Source organism: Lingula anatina, chromosome 4 (assembly GCF_051362555.1).
Source record: "Lingula anatina isolate TDL-2025a chromosome 4, LinAna3.0, whole genome shotgun sequence".
NCBI classification, from domain to species: Eukaryota; Metazoa; Brachiopoda; class Lingulata; order Lingulida; family Lingulidae; genus Lingula; species Lingula anatina.
In genome coordinates, this window is record NC_141770.1 from 13,629,429 (window position 1) to 13,644,062 (window position 14,634).

The 14,634-nt window shown below is 34.2% G+C and overlaps 1 protein-coding gene across 1 annotated transcript in view; it reads right to left on the reverse strand.

Annotated features, from left to right (window-relative positions):
• Positions 1 to 14,634, reverse strand: part of LOC106181403 (C-Maf-inducing protein) — a 41,551-nt gene that overhangs the window by 13,193 nt on the left and 13,724 nt on the right. Inside the window, exons 2-11 of the mRNA XM_013565773.2 lie at positions 12,040 to 12,168; positions 9,751 to 9,801; positions 8,729 to 8,800; positions 8,128 to 8,217; positions 7,351 to 7,458; positions 6,859 to 6,939; positions 4,134 to 4,237; positions 3,389 to 3,490; positions 2,443 to 2,532; positions 1,293 to 1,358 (exon numbers count right to left, since the gene is read on the reverse strand). Coding sequence (XP_013421227.1) covers positions 1,293 to 1,358; positions 2,443 to 2,532; positions 3,389 to 3,490; positions 4,134 to 4,237; positions 6,859 to 6,939; positions 7,351 to 7,458; positions 8,128 to 8,217; positions 8,729 to 8,800; positions 9,751 to 9,801; positions 12,040 to 12,168 — 893 coding nt within the window. The remainder of the gene's footprint in view (positions 1 to 1,292; positions 1,359 to 2,442; positions 2,533 to 3,388; positions 3,491 to 4,133; positions 4,238 to 6,858; positions 6,940 to 7,350; positions 7,459 to 8,127; positions 8,218 to 8,728; positions 8,801 to 9,750; positions 9,802 to 12,039; positions 12,169 to 14,634) is intronic.

Sequence of the window (14,634 nt, forward strand, 5' to 3'; positions counted from 1 at the left end):
TGAGTAAAGATGTACTTGGCTTCTATAAAAATCAGACCACAAATAAAGGGTTAAAAATTAATTTGGATTTGGGTTATCCACAAAAAGTGGAGGCAAGTCAGTGATGCAGACATTTTTGTCACATTTTCATAACTGCTTCTCTAAGGCACGTCAGTGACACAGACATTTTGAGATTCTCTGAGGCATGTTAGTGATGCAGACAATTTTTGCTCATAACCGTTTTAAAGTGGCTTTTTCAAGTCTGTAACCACAGGGGGATTTGGAGAGTTTGAAAGAACCCCCATTTTGTATCGAGAAAAGGTTCCCTCTAGACAAAATTTTATCTAGGTACATGTAGGTTTCCTGGTAAAAGATCCACTTTTTTCAGAAAAAGAACCACTCTTTAGAAATGGCTGGCTTTGGGCCTGTTTTTAATTACTATCACAGTTGAAATCCTTGCACACTGGAATGTATAGAACAGAAAATAATGGAACAAGTCGGAATTACGCAAACATTACACAAAACCCGTGTCAATGACACTTCTTAATTCTGAGATAAGCCCTCATTACTGTCTTAAATTCCTCGAACTTTTAAATTTTTGATGATCTCCTGGTATCATGTGCTTTAAGAGGATAACCAACTATATCTTCAATAAACCAAGCATGCTTTTGAAATTAATGGAATTATTGGTATACACACATATTTCTCCAGACTGAAGGGGCGGGTCCTAAAAAAATCAGAAGCCATCAGGATTGATACTTGAGAAATACATCGTTATTATACTTTGTACTGCAGCTATAAAATCAATACCTGGTACAATTTTTTGCAAACTCTAATGTAATGTATCGACATCAATTCACATGCCTGTATACATAAGATCATTCTTAATTTAATTCAAATGTCTAATTTTCCTTCTTTTTTCTAATTAAACATATAGCAACAAAGAACAAGGTGTATGCATACTTAAACATCAGGTTCTATTGGGTTCCTAGAGGATTTAGACAAAAAATTATGGGCAATTGGACATCAAAACAAATAAATCATCATAATAGCTTGTGTCAATTTTACTGTTCGTATGCATCTTCCTTTTTTTTTTATTCCATTTATTTTTATGTAATTTTTTTTATGTGTCAAACCATTAACAACACTATTAAAATGACAATCAATTAACCATTTATGTATAATTTCTTATCTCTTTACAATGCATAATGGGGCAGGTTTTTACATCCAATAACTTCTTTACCATTCATATTAAATGATGATAATGATAATGATAATAATTTGTTTCATATGTAATTGTGTATTTTACTTACTCGTCTGGAAATGGTATAGGTTGCAGAAAACTAGCCAAATTGGGTCTCCAGTCTTCAAACTCTGACCTGTAGAAATAATATTCAAACATCAGTAGAATAAAATTAAACGAATGTCAAATCACTATCATAAATCAAACACCTTGAAATTGAAAATATTAATTACCCAAAGGATAATTCTGTAATTCAAAATAAAAACATTTCCACAAGAAACAATTCACAGTTTCAGGAATATTTTCTGTGCACCAACTGTTATATACATCAATTTCCAAGAATCAAGGATCCAAGGTAATGACATTCCCAAGAATCTGCATAATAGTAAGGTATAACAAGGTTTAAATAATAGGTGTCCATAATATCTAAGCACACAGGAAATATCACATTTTCTAGCTCAGTAGGATCATATTTTTTTGATCCTACAAATGAAGTATTGGCGTCACTAATGGAGTAATTCACATAAAAGATGGTATTTCCTGCTATTTCAATTGAATAAATTGTTCTTCAATTTTTTTCCACATTGAAAACATGCATTTTGTCACGTATTCAGACTAAAGGGGCTGGTCCTAAAAAAAACAGGATCCAGCTAGGACTGATATTTGAGAAATACATTAATACTTTTCACTGATATAAAATCAATATCTGGCAATTTTTTTTGCAAACTCAAATGTTACAGTAACATTAAATCATATGCTTGTATACATATGATCATTCTTAATTTGTTTTTAATTGTCAAATTTTCCTTCTTTGTGTGTCCCTATTCTTTAGGCTGTTATAGCTTGCAAGAAGAATATAAATACACATCAGGTAAACCTTCCGACTTCATATAGATAGACAATTTATTCCAACATGAGCAGAAAGTACAAAGTGTTTTTACAAGCCCATAATATACATAATACACAATCAGCGTAACCAAAAAAAAAAAAAAATTCAAGTTGGTCGAGTCAATATGGCCTTTATATATATGTTAATAAAACAACAACATAATGCTAGCATTAGGAAAATAAACAGTTTACAGCATATATCAAATGACACACATCGTGTGTAGGCCCGCCTCTCCAAAGATTTTCTACCGAGCTAAAATCTAACGTAGGATATTCCTTGCGTATAGAGCTTGCCACAGGACATGTAATGTATAGATGTAATGGCAACTTACATGGTCTCTAGAATGGCAAGGTAACAGGTTAGGCGGTCATGTATTTCAGTCATGATGTAGCTGCTGATGCTGTTATTATTGAGCATAAATCTGAAATGTCAAGGAAATTAAGCATTTATCAATGGCGCTGTGATAATCTGTATTCCTAAATGACAACTCCAGTGAAATAGCCAAGAACAGACAAACTCTCAATGATATATTCCTAGCATGTTGCGTTGTTGATAATCAAAATTATTTTCCATCCAGAATGACTAAATCATGTTAAATCATTATGAAACCTGTCAAGTAATTTTTTTTTTTCGCTTAATATTCTTCATTTTGCACCTAGACTGAAGAATGTTATAATAAAATAAACAGGGCACTAAATTAAAGAATTAGGAGATCTGGAATTTGTGCCTTCCTATAATTAAATTCTATTTTTATTTTCTGTCCTGAGAAACATCTCAAGCTTCCACTTAATATTAGCACTGTTCTTTGACAAATACCACATTTGCTTTGCTAATCCCCATCAATGGTTAATCACTGTCACTTTTACAATGTGCAAGACTTTGATTTTTTTTTTTTTTTTTGCCTGTACAATGATGAATTTCTGACCTTTTTTTAAACATCCTTTTCTTGAGAATCAGAAGGTCACAACAAACACAATAAAACAAACAATAATAAAAATTCCTCATCATAACATGTTCTGATATTTCATACTTTTCTATTGACAATTCAAATGCCAACTTAACATTGGAAACATGCCAGAATTCCTCCAACAATACATAAAACCACTGAGAATGATCTCGCAACACTGAGGTCTCAGCTAAGGGCTAACAAAGCCACGGGCTTGCCCTTTCATCTGATCTAACCGCAGGCATACTTCATAAACAATGAATTTTATGAATAAATGAAAACAGTAGCTGAAATTGTAGATGAATACAAAGATGGAGGTTAAATGACTTACGTTTTTCTGTCTTCGTAGCATCCATAGATGGCAGCAAAACAAACAGCCACCAAGTTGGGCAGCACTCTGGGATGTGGACATACACTGGTTGGACCATGCATACTGAAATATATATTATATATAATATATTGTAGACTATCTTAACTATTACACATACTGTATAGGAAGAAAATGTGTGCATGCAATATCAGCAAAGCCTGTCTTGCATATCAGCACCATCTAGAGACCAACTAGGCAGGTTGGAAATCAACAAGTTGCATCATAGAGTGTATTCCCAGAGATTTAGATCGATCCATCTGGATTGACCTAACTCCCTGGAGGTTCACGCTAAATTTCTGTCAGTCAAGCACGTACGACAGTTAATTACCCCCTTACAGCTTTTAGTAGGCGGGACAGACATTTAAGCCGGTTAAGCTGACACCAATCTAGCAAGACTCCCCAGGGGGATAGACCAATCTAAATATATTTGGGAATGGGGTAATAGTGCTGCCTATTGTAGTGAATATGGTCAAAATGAGAACTATTAGTATTAAGTAAGTAAAATTGTTTATTTTTCCACACAAATGAGACCTATAGCACAAAAGCAAAATTGTTCAATCTTTAATTAATTTTTTTATCCATGAATAAGAAGTGGCCATTACTTATATTTCTACAGGCCTTTGAAAACATATCTATAAACTGTCTTTTTAGAGAAAACTTCATGAAAAGTTGATAAAATATCTATAAAAAGTTTTTTAATACTTACGTTTTCACAAAATTCTTTACCACTCGGATTCCGTCATTCTGTGAGCTCAAGGCCTGAATATACTCTGTGATGAAGGCTCTAGAGCGTGGATGCTTTCCAAAGTCCTTAAAAATGAGTCAATAAAAAAATATGAGTGACAAAATGAGATTTATTATTCTTTTAAATCCCTTTCATGACCCCTTCAATGATCTGAATACTTTCTTAAGTAATGCATGGATCTAAGCACATTTTCTCTGCCCGTTTTGCTTTGGCACCTTGAAACTTAATGTCTCTGATCAAATGGAGTCTTCTGAATAAAATTATTTCTGATGCAGTCACAAAAATACAGAAAACAGACTACAATCATGTAGTCTGAGACGAAACAACACTATGACTTCTACAATCCCATTAACAATGCCATTAAGCATACATATAACACAACTTCTAAAAGTCAATAATCAATAAAATATTATAAATCCCTTAAAATGACAATTAATTTTTGGAATGAAAAAACGTGTAGGTATCTCACACAGCCTTTTTCTTCATATATGTTTCTAGCACCTTAAACAAAAATATTCAGCCAGTCTTGTGGAAAATGACATTAATTTGGTCTTTAGAACAGAGAAATTTATCAAGGATTCACGGTAAGGCATAAAAAACATTAATGGTCAATTTCTATCTTTTTATGTACTGCTGTAAATGCGGAGAGAGAGAGAGAGAGAGAGAGAGAGAGAGAGAGAGAGAGAGAGAGAGAGAGAGAGAGAGAGCATGTGCATAAGTGTGTGTGTGCAATTCACAGGTTTAAAAATGTTTATTGTTACATCGTATTTTTTTGGGGGGGGTATGGAATAAATAATTAATATAATGAGATGGAAAACACATCCTATGAATCACAATGGGATACATAAAGAACATCCTGTCACACTTGGTTACCCAAAGCTAAATTGGCCTTTGTAACCCCTTTGGTTTGTTAATTTCAGCAAACATTACCATCGCTCTGTAGCAGCATTTTCTGCCATTCATAAAAAAATCGTGTATTAATCTTTTATGACTTGCTATGAAACAAACTGATGCACCGTTTTTACTCATTTTCCATAGCTACACAAAGCTTTGAAAACTGCACAACCAGCTGCTCTTGTGACATGTACATTTTCTCTCTTAAAAAGCCACTTTTAGCCAGCAAGTACTTTTGTGAGAGCATTAAAGGAAATTAAACCTATATATAATGTATGACTCTATTTCATTGTTCATTCGTACGTGATGAGAGCAGTATTGTGGTTTTGATTTCTATACCAGCATCTCTTCTCTGTACATCCTCTATGATTTCAATGCATGATTAAAAAATTATGTCCCATTATTTTGTTCTGACTGCATGCGTCATATTTATCAGGACAATGACATTAGGTGAAGGATGAACATGAAATAAACATCTGTCCTAGCTGTACATTCGGCTTGTGTAATTTCTATTCAGGCCTGTAGGGGGAGGGGGGGACGGTTAGAAAAAACACCCTTGTTTCAGGTTTCATGGTAAAAGGTCCGCTTTTTCAGAAAAAGAACCCTCCTTTTGAAATTGCTGTCTACAGGCCTGCTATTGCTTACAACTGTAACAAACCTCAGTCTACCCAGTGACTACCTTATCGATTGTTTAATTTCATAGGCTTATTTTTTAATCAATTAAGTCTTGCAAAAAAATAATTAATTAAACCAATCATGGCCTAAGTAAAAAGTCTTGTTATCAGGCATGAGATTTGGTTTTGATAAAAAAGTCTGAAAGATTTTTCGAAGAAAAATCTTAACGCACACGTAGGCTAGGCCTATACATGTAGGAATAGTTTGATTGACAGTATACACTATAATACAGTAACACACACACACACACACACACACTCAGTGACACACACACACACACCAGTGACTGAGTGAGAACGTTACTGATCTCTAATTCAGCATTTAATTCTGTTGATGTACGTTTAAACCATGTCATAGATCTAGTACAACTATCGTTTATACTATTACTAGTGACAACACCGTCATCACATCAGACGATCAGTAGATTTAGTGATTCAACAGTTGGGCACAATTTTAAACGAGCGACAAGTCGACAACTCAAAACATGAAAATTTTCAGATGCAAGTTCAATGTCTTCATACGACATACACACAACCGATCTAGTAAAACAACCTATCTGAATTTATTCTTAATCCCTTTATCGATTTCTCTGACTCTATCGTCGTTTACACCGGCCTCAAGTAGCTTCATTTTCCAAAACGCAAAAGCGACACACGATACCACATGGAAAAAACCGCGCAGCGCTATATGAACAGGATACAGGCCGTTTTACGGTAATTGCATTCAATGACTGTATAAATGTCGTATAGATGTCGCAAAAGTTTCCCCCTTGATAACAGTGCGTCCCAGAATCGATATATATGTACGGTTGGTAACGTTTTTCGGCAAGGTCAAAATTGAAAACATGCGAGTGCCGATGAGTGAAGGGTCTCGCCGGGGAAGGGAAGGGTACCCCTACCCCCCCCCCTGAAATTTTCTCAACGGATTTGCAATGATATAAAAAATGACATTTTTGAAGGAAAAAAGTCGGAATTCCGCCAAAAGACGGAAAAATCTCATGCCTGTGTTATTTATATTTATGTGCAAAGAACCAAAATAGGATTTGGTTTAGTTTTAAGTTTTTGTACCGAGACTTTTTAGGCCTGCAGAATCCTTACATTCTGTTTCAACCACTTACCATATTGTGTTTTAAAATCCTATGCACCACTGGCGTGAAGAGTTCAATGACAATTTTTGATCTTGGACTGTTACGACAATGCTGGAATATATAAAGCAACCATATATCACCATTATAATGCACAGGTGTGGCAGTTAGTTTTGGTTTTAGCACATTTTTCTAAGAAAGCTGATGAAGGTCTAACAGCCTTTTTTGAAAACAATAAACTGCAATATCATAAAATCAAATATAGTTTTTTTTTCAGTTTTCAAATTATTATATGATTTTATTTGCTTTAAAAAAATTTACAAAAGTTCATTTTTTCCATTTATTCACTGACTAAATTAACTATATTTCATTAACACATAAAAAAATATAATTACACAATGGTTTATATAACATTTCATTCATTGAAATACTCTTTGAACAAACAATACCAAGCAGGGAGTATTCTTACAATTATCATTCCACTTAACTAACAGAAGGCGCCACAAGACAAGCCCCTCCCCCTACCTTTGAGAAAAAGTCACAGATTTCCTGGGTGGGGTGGTTCTTCTCCAACAATGGAGCTATGGCAACAATGATGTTCTCGTGTTCAATTTTTGACAGAAATTCTTCGTTCTGAAATATCAAAGCATATTCATTGTGTGACCACAGGCGTAACAGCAGGTGACTGTTAGTGAAATTGACATTTTGATGAAATGAAAGAAAACATTTTGGCAATATGAAAAAAATAAGTGATTTCTTTTTTAGATTACATGACACTGCATAAGAACATTTAAAAAGAAAAAAGAAAGAAAAATCCTTCTCATCAGGATCTTTACTAATTTAATCCTGCCGACAGATTAACATCAGCATAGTAGATTTTAGCTAAAGGTTAAATACATTATTACATGACAAATAAAAATACGAAGCATTTTATCATTTTCTGCCAAATTCATCATTCAGTGCAACATTTACATTTGGCTAAAACCAACAGTTTATTTGACTAAAAGGATATTAAACCTTTTTTTAAAGCTGGACTGAGCCCAGAACTCTTTTGAGATAAAAAGCACCAAGAGAGCCAAAAGGCATCTATAGTGAGTGAGGCCATGGGTAATGGCTGTAGTCGATGGCTCTTGGAAAAAGCTTTGTGTCGTGAGCTTCAGCTTTTTTTATGAAAAATGTCAACAGTGATATGGAAGCCATGGGTAATGGCTGTGCTCGAGCTCTTGGAAAAAGCTTTCACAAATTTGTGTCGTGAGCATCAGCTTTTACTTTTATTTTACAGAAATGTCAACAGTTCCTGACCTGCTGCAGTATTTCAGACACCAGCTCCAGGGGAAACTGATAAACACTTGTGTCATGAATGGGCGTAGACAAGGAGTAGTCAACCATGCTCTGAAATTACAGAAATGCAATCTTACATTCAATTCATTTTTAAAACTTTTGGATAACTGATGACAGTAATTTCTATTTGTGGAAAAAAAAATAAAATAAAAATACCATTCCTAGGCCATGTAGAGGTTTATATTTCTTTTTAATAGTCAAGGTCATTTTGGTTGACTCAATTCAACCTTGATGCCCAACGGAAATCCAGCACCTTGCTGCGTCTACTCAAGTAAATTAAACACCTTGCTACTTGATTAATGTTGTAGCATTAAGTTAATTTTGTCCCTTCCAGATCAAATTCTAGAAGCAACATTAAAAGCATTACATTAATTATATATTGATATGTGAATTCAAAAGTTCAGATTTTCAGAGAAATCTAAGGGAAAGCTTGAAGATGTATCAATTTCACATAAAAGCAACATAGCAAACCAAAAACTAACAGGATTAAATGTTGGTATTGTCCAATAAAGATAATGAACTGCCAAAGCACCCAAAATTTGAAACTAACAATAATGCCCACCTTGATTTCTTTTACTAACACTTCAGGGCGTCTTGAATTCTTCAACAATTTTTCATACTTGTATATGTGACGCTGTAACAGAAAGCATATCCACCATAATTACTAAGTTCCATTATACTAAAAAAAATTCATGAAGGATGAATTGCCTATAACAATTCTGTTTGAAATGGTACTTAAAAATGCATTTCATAATAAATACATTACAACAGTGAAGAATCATTTTACAAATGCTCCTGCAACGGCAATACTGATAAAAGCTTTTAAATTGGTTAACGTCAGACACAGTTACCATTATGACTTGCACCTGATACAAAGAAAATCGATGACATGTTACAGCATATTAACCAGATAGGATTGAAAAATTGACAAAAGAACTAGAGCAATAAAAATGAAACTGTGCTGGTTAATTTCTAGCTGGTGCTACAACTGTTTTTTTTTTTTTTTTTTGAAACGACATTCTTATAAAAATTTGATTCATGCGCAAAATCACCATTCAAATGACCAAGGTTCACAGATGGTGGACTAAGGCGTCAAGTTTGACTGATTGATGTTGTCTGGTCTCTAGGTAAGGACTTATTCTGTTTTACCAATAAATTTGTCCTCCAATCCTAAAGCTATACTCAAAATCAGTGACTGAACCAACATATTCCACCCTGTTTATTGAAATCTTCATATCATAACAGCATGGCTAAAAACAGCTGTTCAAATAAAATGTTCAGTGTGGGATATCTGAAAAATCTAGAATTTGTTTTTCATAAAGATACACTTTCTGTTAGAACCTCTTAAGATTTATTTCAGAGTTTCATGCATGCTGCTGCCATCTACTGTGAATTACTGTGAGTAATGTTGTACTACCAGATGTAAAGCCATTTCATAACTGCATGTGTTTCAAGCCAAAAATTTGACATTAAAAAAATTTGCATATGATGACCCGTGGTATGCAATTGAATGCTTGAGTTTCTTTTTCTTTGTGTGTGAATAGACCACTCTAAAATCCAAACACCTGGACCTCTTTCACTCACCTTCCATAAAATTGAATAAAGCCACTGGTCTCTCAAATATGCATTGTTGGCCTGAAAAAAATGCAAAGAATTTATCAATGTATCACTGACAACAGTTAATTAAGTACACATGTATGGACTTCAACTAGGGAATTACATACACATTTATACAAATTATTCAAATGATACCATCTTTCTCTGTCATTCCTTTCCACAGATCTTAATCCAGTATTGTTCAACTTATTCAGGTAACATTTAAGATCATAATTACGACGAGGAAACGACTCCAAGATTCACTCCATGATGTCGTTCCTCAGGCTGCATCACACAGATCTTTATATCCTCATCTTTTCTCTCAAAAGGTTGTTTAAATTATGCTGCCACTCATAGAAGAGCGATTAATTATTCCAATCACAGTAGACAACTTTTGGCACATATACAGCATTTCTGGAGTTCACAATCAATAGAAACTGTTAATAAAATATGCTTGCAGTATCTGAGCCTGCTGGGTCCCTATCCTTAGATCAGGTTTGTTCTGCCTGGGGGGTCCAGTTCTTTTTTTAAGCCGCATTCAGAACACTGGACTAACTAATCTGTGGATCAAGTATGGCTGACCCACTTGAATACTTCCCCCTGGGGAATCTATTCAGTGTCTATTAGTTCCAGGATTTGTAAAGCCATGGCTCAACTCAATGTGAGTGCGATCTTAGTGACCTTACAAACCACATTTTTTGTCACTTCAAGCCGAGTGACTTAAATGACTCAATCATACCAATGATATCTTTCCTTAGATAACGATTGATCTGGATGGGAGGGAAAGTCCCACAAAAGAACTTCTGTCTAAGAAATTTGTCTGAACTGTAAGGCCAGAAATTAGGTCCACTTAGTTCAAAATAAGTTTATAGTAGTGCACTTATATAAATAAAGGTCTAAAATGCCTTTTTTTTTGTTGTTCTAAAGCAGGCACTTTTTCATTTTATTTGACTACTAGTAAGTTCTACTACTGTTGTATCGTTTTATTTGACTAGTAAGTTCTACTACTGTTGTGTCAATTTAAGCAGACTGAAAAAAAAAGTGTTTTTCACATATTACACATTAAAATACTGCATACCATTAGGTGTCAGACCTTTAAATATGTAATTCAAAATGTACATCTATAACACAGATATTCTAGGGCATGAAAACCAGAGAAAAGGGGTTCTTTGACTATATGACCTCACTAGGGCTCAATTATTTTTTTTTAACCACAATAACTTGCTTAATATTCCATTGTACTCAAATTATCAAACTCAATCAAGGACAAAATGGCCAAATGATTAAGATACATTTTTATTTATTTATTTATCTATCCATTATTATCATTTTATCTTATATACTTATTTATCGATTTATTTAATTATCTAATTTAATGAATGTATGCTTTTTTTTCTATTTTATTTTATTTATTTTATTTTATTTATTTATCATTATTATTTACTTATTTATTTTTTGGATCACACGAACCCAGCTGACCCCGATTCGTGCCTCTATCCTCTCACCATCAGCAATAATATGCACTACAAATCACGAGCTCCACGCCACATGCTAGAAATTGAGATTAACGGCTATTTTCTCTGATTCCCAGCTTCTTCAAAGTGCTAGGTTAGAGGCAAGCTCATACACAGGAAGGAAACATATTGATTTCTGAGGAATTTTCTTAGAAACGCTTTCTTATGGTCCCCAGTGGTGTTGGTATGGCACATTTCATATCGGGGCGTACATTTGTAAATGAGAGGCAACTGATAATGGGTCTCGTAGATGGGTTTTTATAGCATACATTCAGGGATTCTCCGATGAATATCATGACATCCATCTGTTTTAAGTGACTGATGAAAATAAAAACTTTGTGAAGTTATCTCTTCTTATTTACCCTGGGGTAGTGCTAACACTCGCCAATTAAGCCAAATGCTTAAACTGACTTAAATTGGCTTTAAACAAAAAGGGCTTGATTTGACTTCTTTTAGTCAAATTATAACCATCTAGATAACAAATAGACAAAAAGTGGTGATTTGGCTAAATTTACTAGTTCCACCCCAGTTACCTATCAAGTTTTTGTGGAATGGAAGTGAAACCCTTACTCCCCCCTTTCTTTTTTCATCAAGGAAAGAACTATGGAAGATGTTTTATCTTATATAATAAATATCCAAGCAAAGCCTTGATTTATAATTAAATAAGACAGTAATTTCATATCCTACCTCACTCTACTATTAGGATACATACATGTCATTCAATGCTTTTGGAAACTCAACAAAAAATGCAAGTAAACAATACCTGTAAAAGTAATGATCCATCCGCTATTGTTATCCTTAAGCAAAATTTTTGACCTGCATCCCATCTTGAAATAATGTTGACCTCTTCAACACTGGAGTATGAAACTGGGTGTTCTAGGAAACCAGTCGGCTGAAAAATAAAGATATTTACAAAATGTACGAAAAATTCTTCCTGAATTCAGATCAGCAATTTTAGGGCTGTTTAGTCATTTTTTTTTTCATCACACATGCAGTGCACCCAAGGTTTATTTCACTCCTTTTAATCTTAGAGCACATTTGGAACAGTAGACTAACAGATCTGCGAATCAAATATGGTGACCCACTAACTGAATAGATTCCCCGCAGAGATTACGCAACATGGGTTGGCCATATTTGATCCGCGGATCAGTAAGTACTTAGTACACTGTTCTGGATGCACTCTTACAACACATTTCTAACCATTCCTGATATAACATTACAAATGGATAGATCTTCTTTTGAATTGGATGCCCTTGGAAATAAGACAACAGAGTCTGAGTAATAAGACCGCCAAAAACCAGTTTCTTAAAGTTCAATGTCACCTTGGTTATTTTTTCCAATTCAAAACAATATATTCACAACTGAATGTACTTTACAGATCTTTTTTTTTATTTTTCAATTTTTGACTGTTTTAAAATTACTTGCCAGCTGTTTCACCTGAACCATTTAAAATATCGATGGGTTTTAACATAGTGTATAAAGTTTTAATGCTTATCAACAACAGACTATGCTTAATTTAAAGCAAAAATTACTGCACTTTTATTGTCTTAAAATGTTTGATTAAGCTGTACTGTAACTGGTGACTGTCACAATGACTAACAGTGCATTCCCATAGATTTAGATCGATCCATCTAGATCGACCTAACTCCCTGGGGGTTCACGCTAAATTGCTGTCAGCCGAGCGCGCATGGTAGTTAATTACCTCCTTACAGCTTTTAGTAGGCAGGACAGACATTTAAGCCGGCTAAGCTGACAGTAATCTAGTGAGACTCCCCACAGGGATAGATCAATTTAAAATCTGTGGGAATGGGGTCTAGAACAGGGTCAGACGGATGTAGGCCGTCTTCTGGGTCTTTCAGAAGATGCTCAGAATTTTTTAATTTTACATTGACAAGCATCTAATTTTTTTCTGTCGGAAGCCAGTCAAAAATGGAGGATGGATCAACAAAGATAATTTGGAAGACTGTCAGAAAATATCTCTGGATCTGCCTCTGTATAATCATGCAATGTTGAGTAACAGAAAAGTACAGATAATGACACTGAAATTGGTTTTAAAATTACATCTGCTAAAACAATCACATGTAACATTATGTCATAGGTTTTTAAATAATATATGTGTTTGTATGCCCATTTTGGTCAAATAATTATTTTCTTTACTTATATCATTGGAATATATAGATCATTCTAGCCCTTGCACTAGATAATATAAAGTTCTACAGAATTATGGTTTTTCACTATTATCATTCATGCACAGATGCTCAATTTTGGTGCTATATGCTAAAACAATTTTGGTGTTCTATTATCATTCTCACAGCCATATTATATACTGTTTAAAACAATTGTCTTTTTGCCATCCGCATTAACTTCCGCGATCAATACCACATTAGTCTATGTGCTGTACATGTGAAAAAAAAAATGTATTTTTATGATCAGCATCAACATCATCACTTCGGCCCATTACGTAGTACGTATACTATTAACAGTATTTATATGCAGTTGATGGAATAAACTACTCATTCTTATGAAGGTCACACTCAAAGAGTCAACTCCTAAGAAATACAGATTTACAAATATGGTTTTATTGGGTCTCTAGGCAATGATGCTTGTGACAGCAGAAATCCATACTGTCTAATTTTTTATAACAAATAGTTCTCATCTAAAATTAAATTTGGAAAACTAAAATGGACAACATATTCCAGAAATAATTTCTTGAAGACAAGCGTATAAAAATTAGGTTAAGTTGACACTGAACATAAAGAGAAAAGTATGAATTTTAAGGTACCACTTATCCTCCCACACCCACTGCCAACACCAGAGATTACGTACCTTGGTTTACAAAAGCATGCGACTGTGCATGCTCACATACTAGTATTCATTTATAGTAGCAAATATACTGGTTGAATGGAAAGTGCATCATTGAAGTTATCTGGCATAATCGGGATTGTTAAAGAATCAGTCATTGTCTGGGGGTAGCTGGTGTGGAGAAGACGAGATTCTCCTATATGGCAAGAGGAGGAGTTATCAATTGATTTTTTTTATTGAATTTATAACTTGCAAAGAAATTTAAGGCCCTGGAATTAGATGAGTAAAATAAGGGTGTGTTAATAGACTCAGGAGTAGCAGGTAGGGTGCCATGTTTTTTTTTTAATCGTAAGGCTCAGACGACGTATAGGTGATAGGCAATAGGGCGTTGTTGGTCGGCCATCTGTATTTACTACAGTAAGTACATTTGTATCTTACATGGAGTTTAAATGAATATGTTGTCACACACAAATGTAGTATGTGATGGATGGTCTACCTGTAAGCAGTACATTTGACTAGAAGCAGTCTCTACTGTACATAAGAAATATCTGCATCC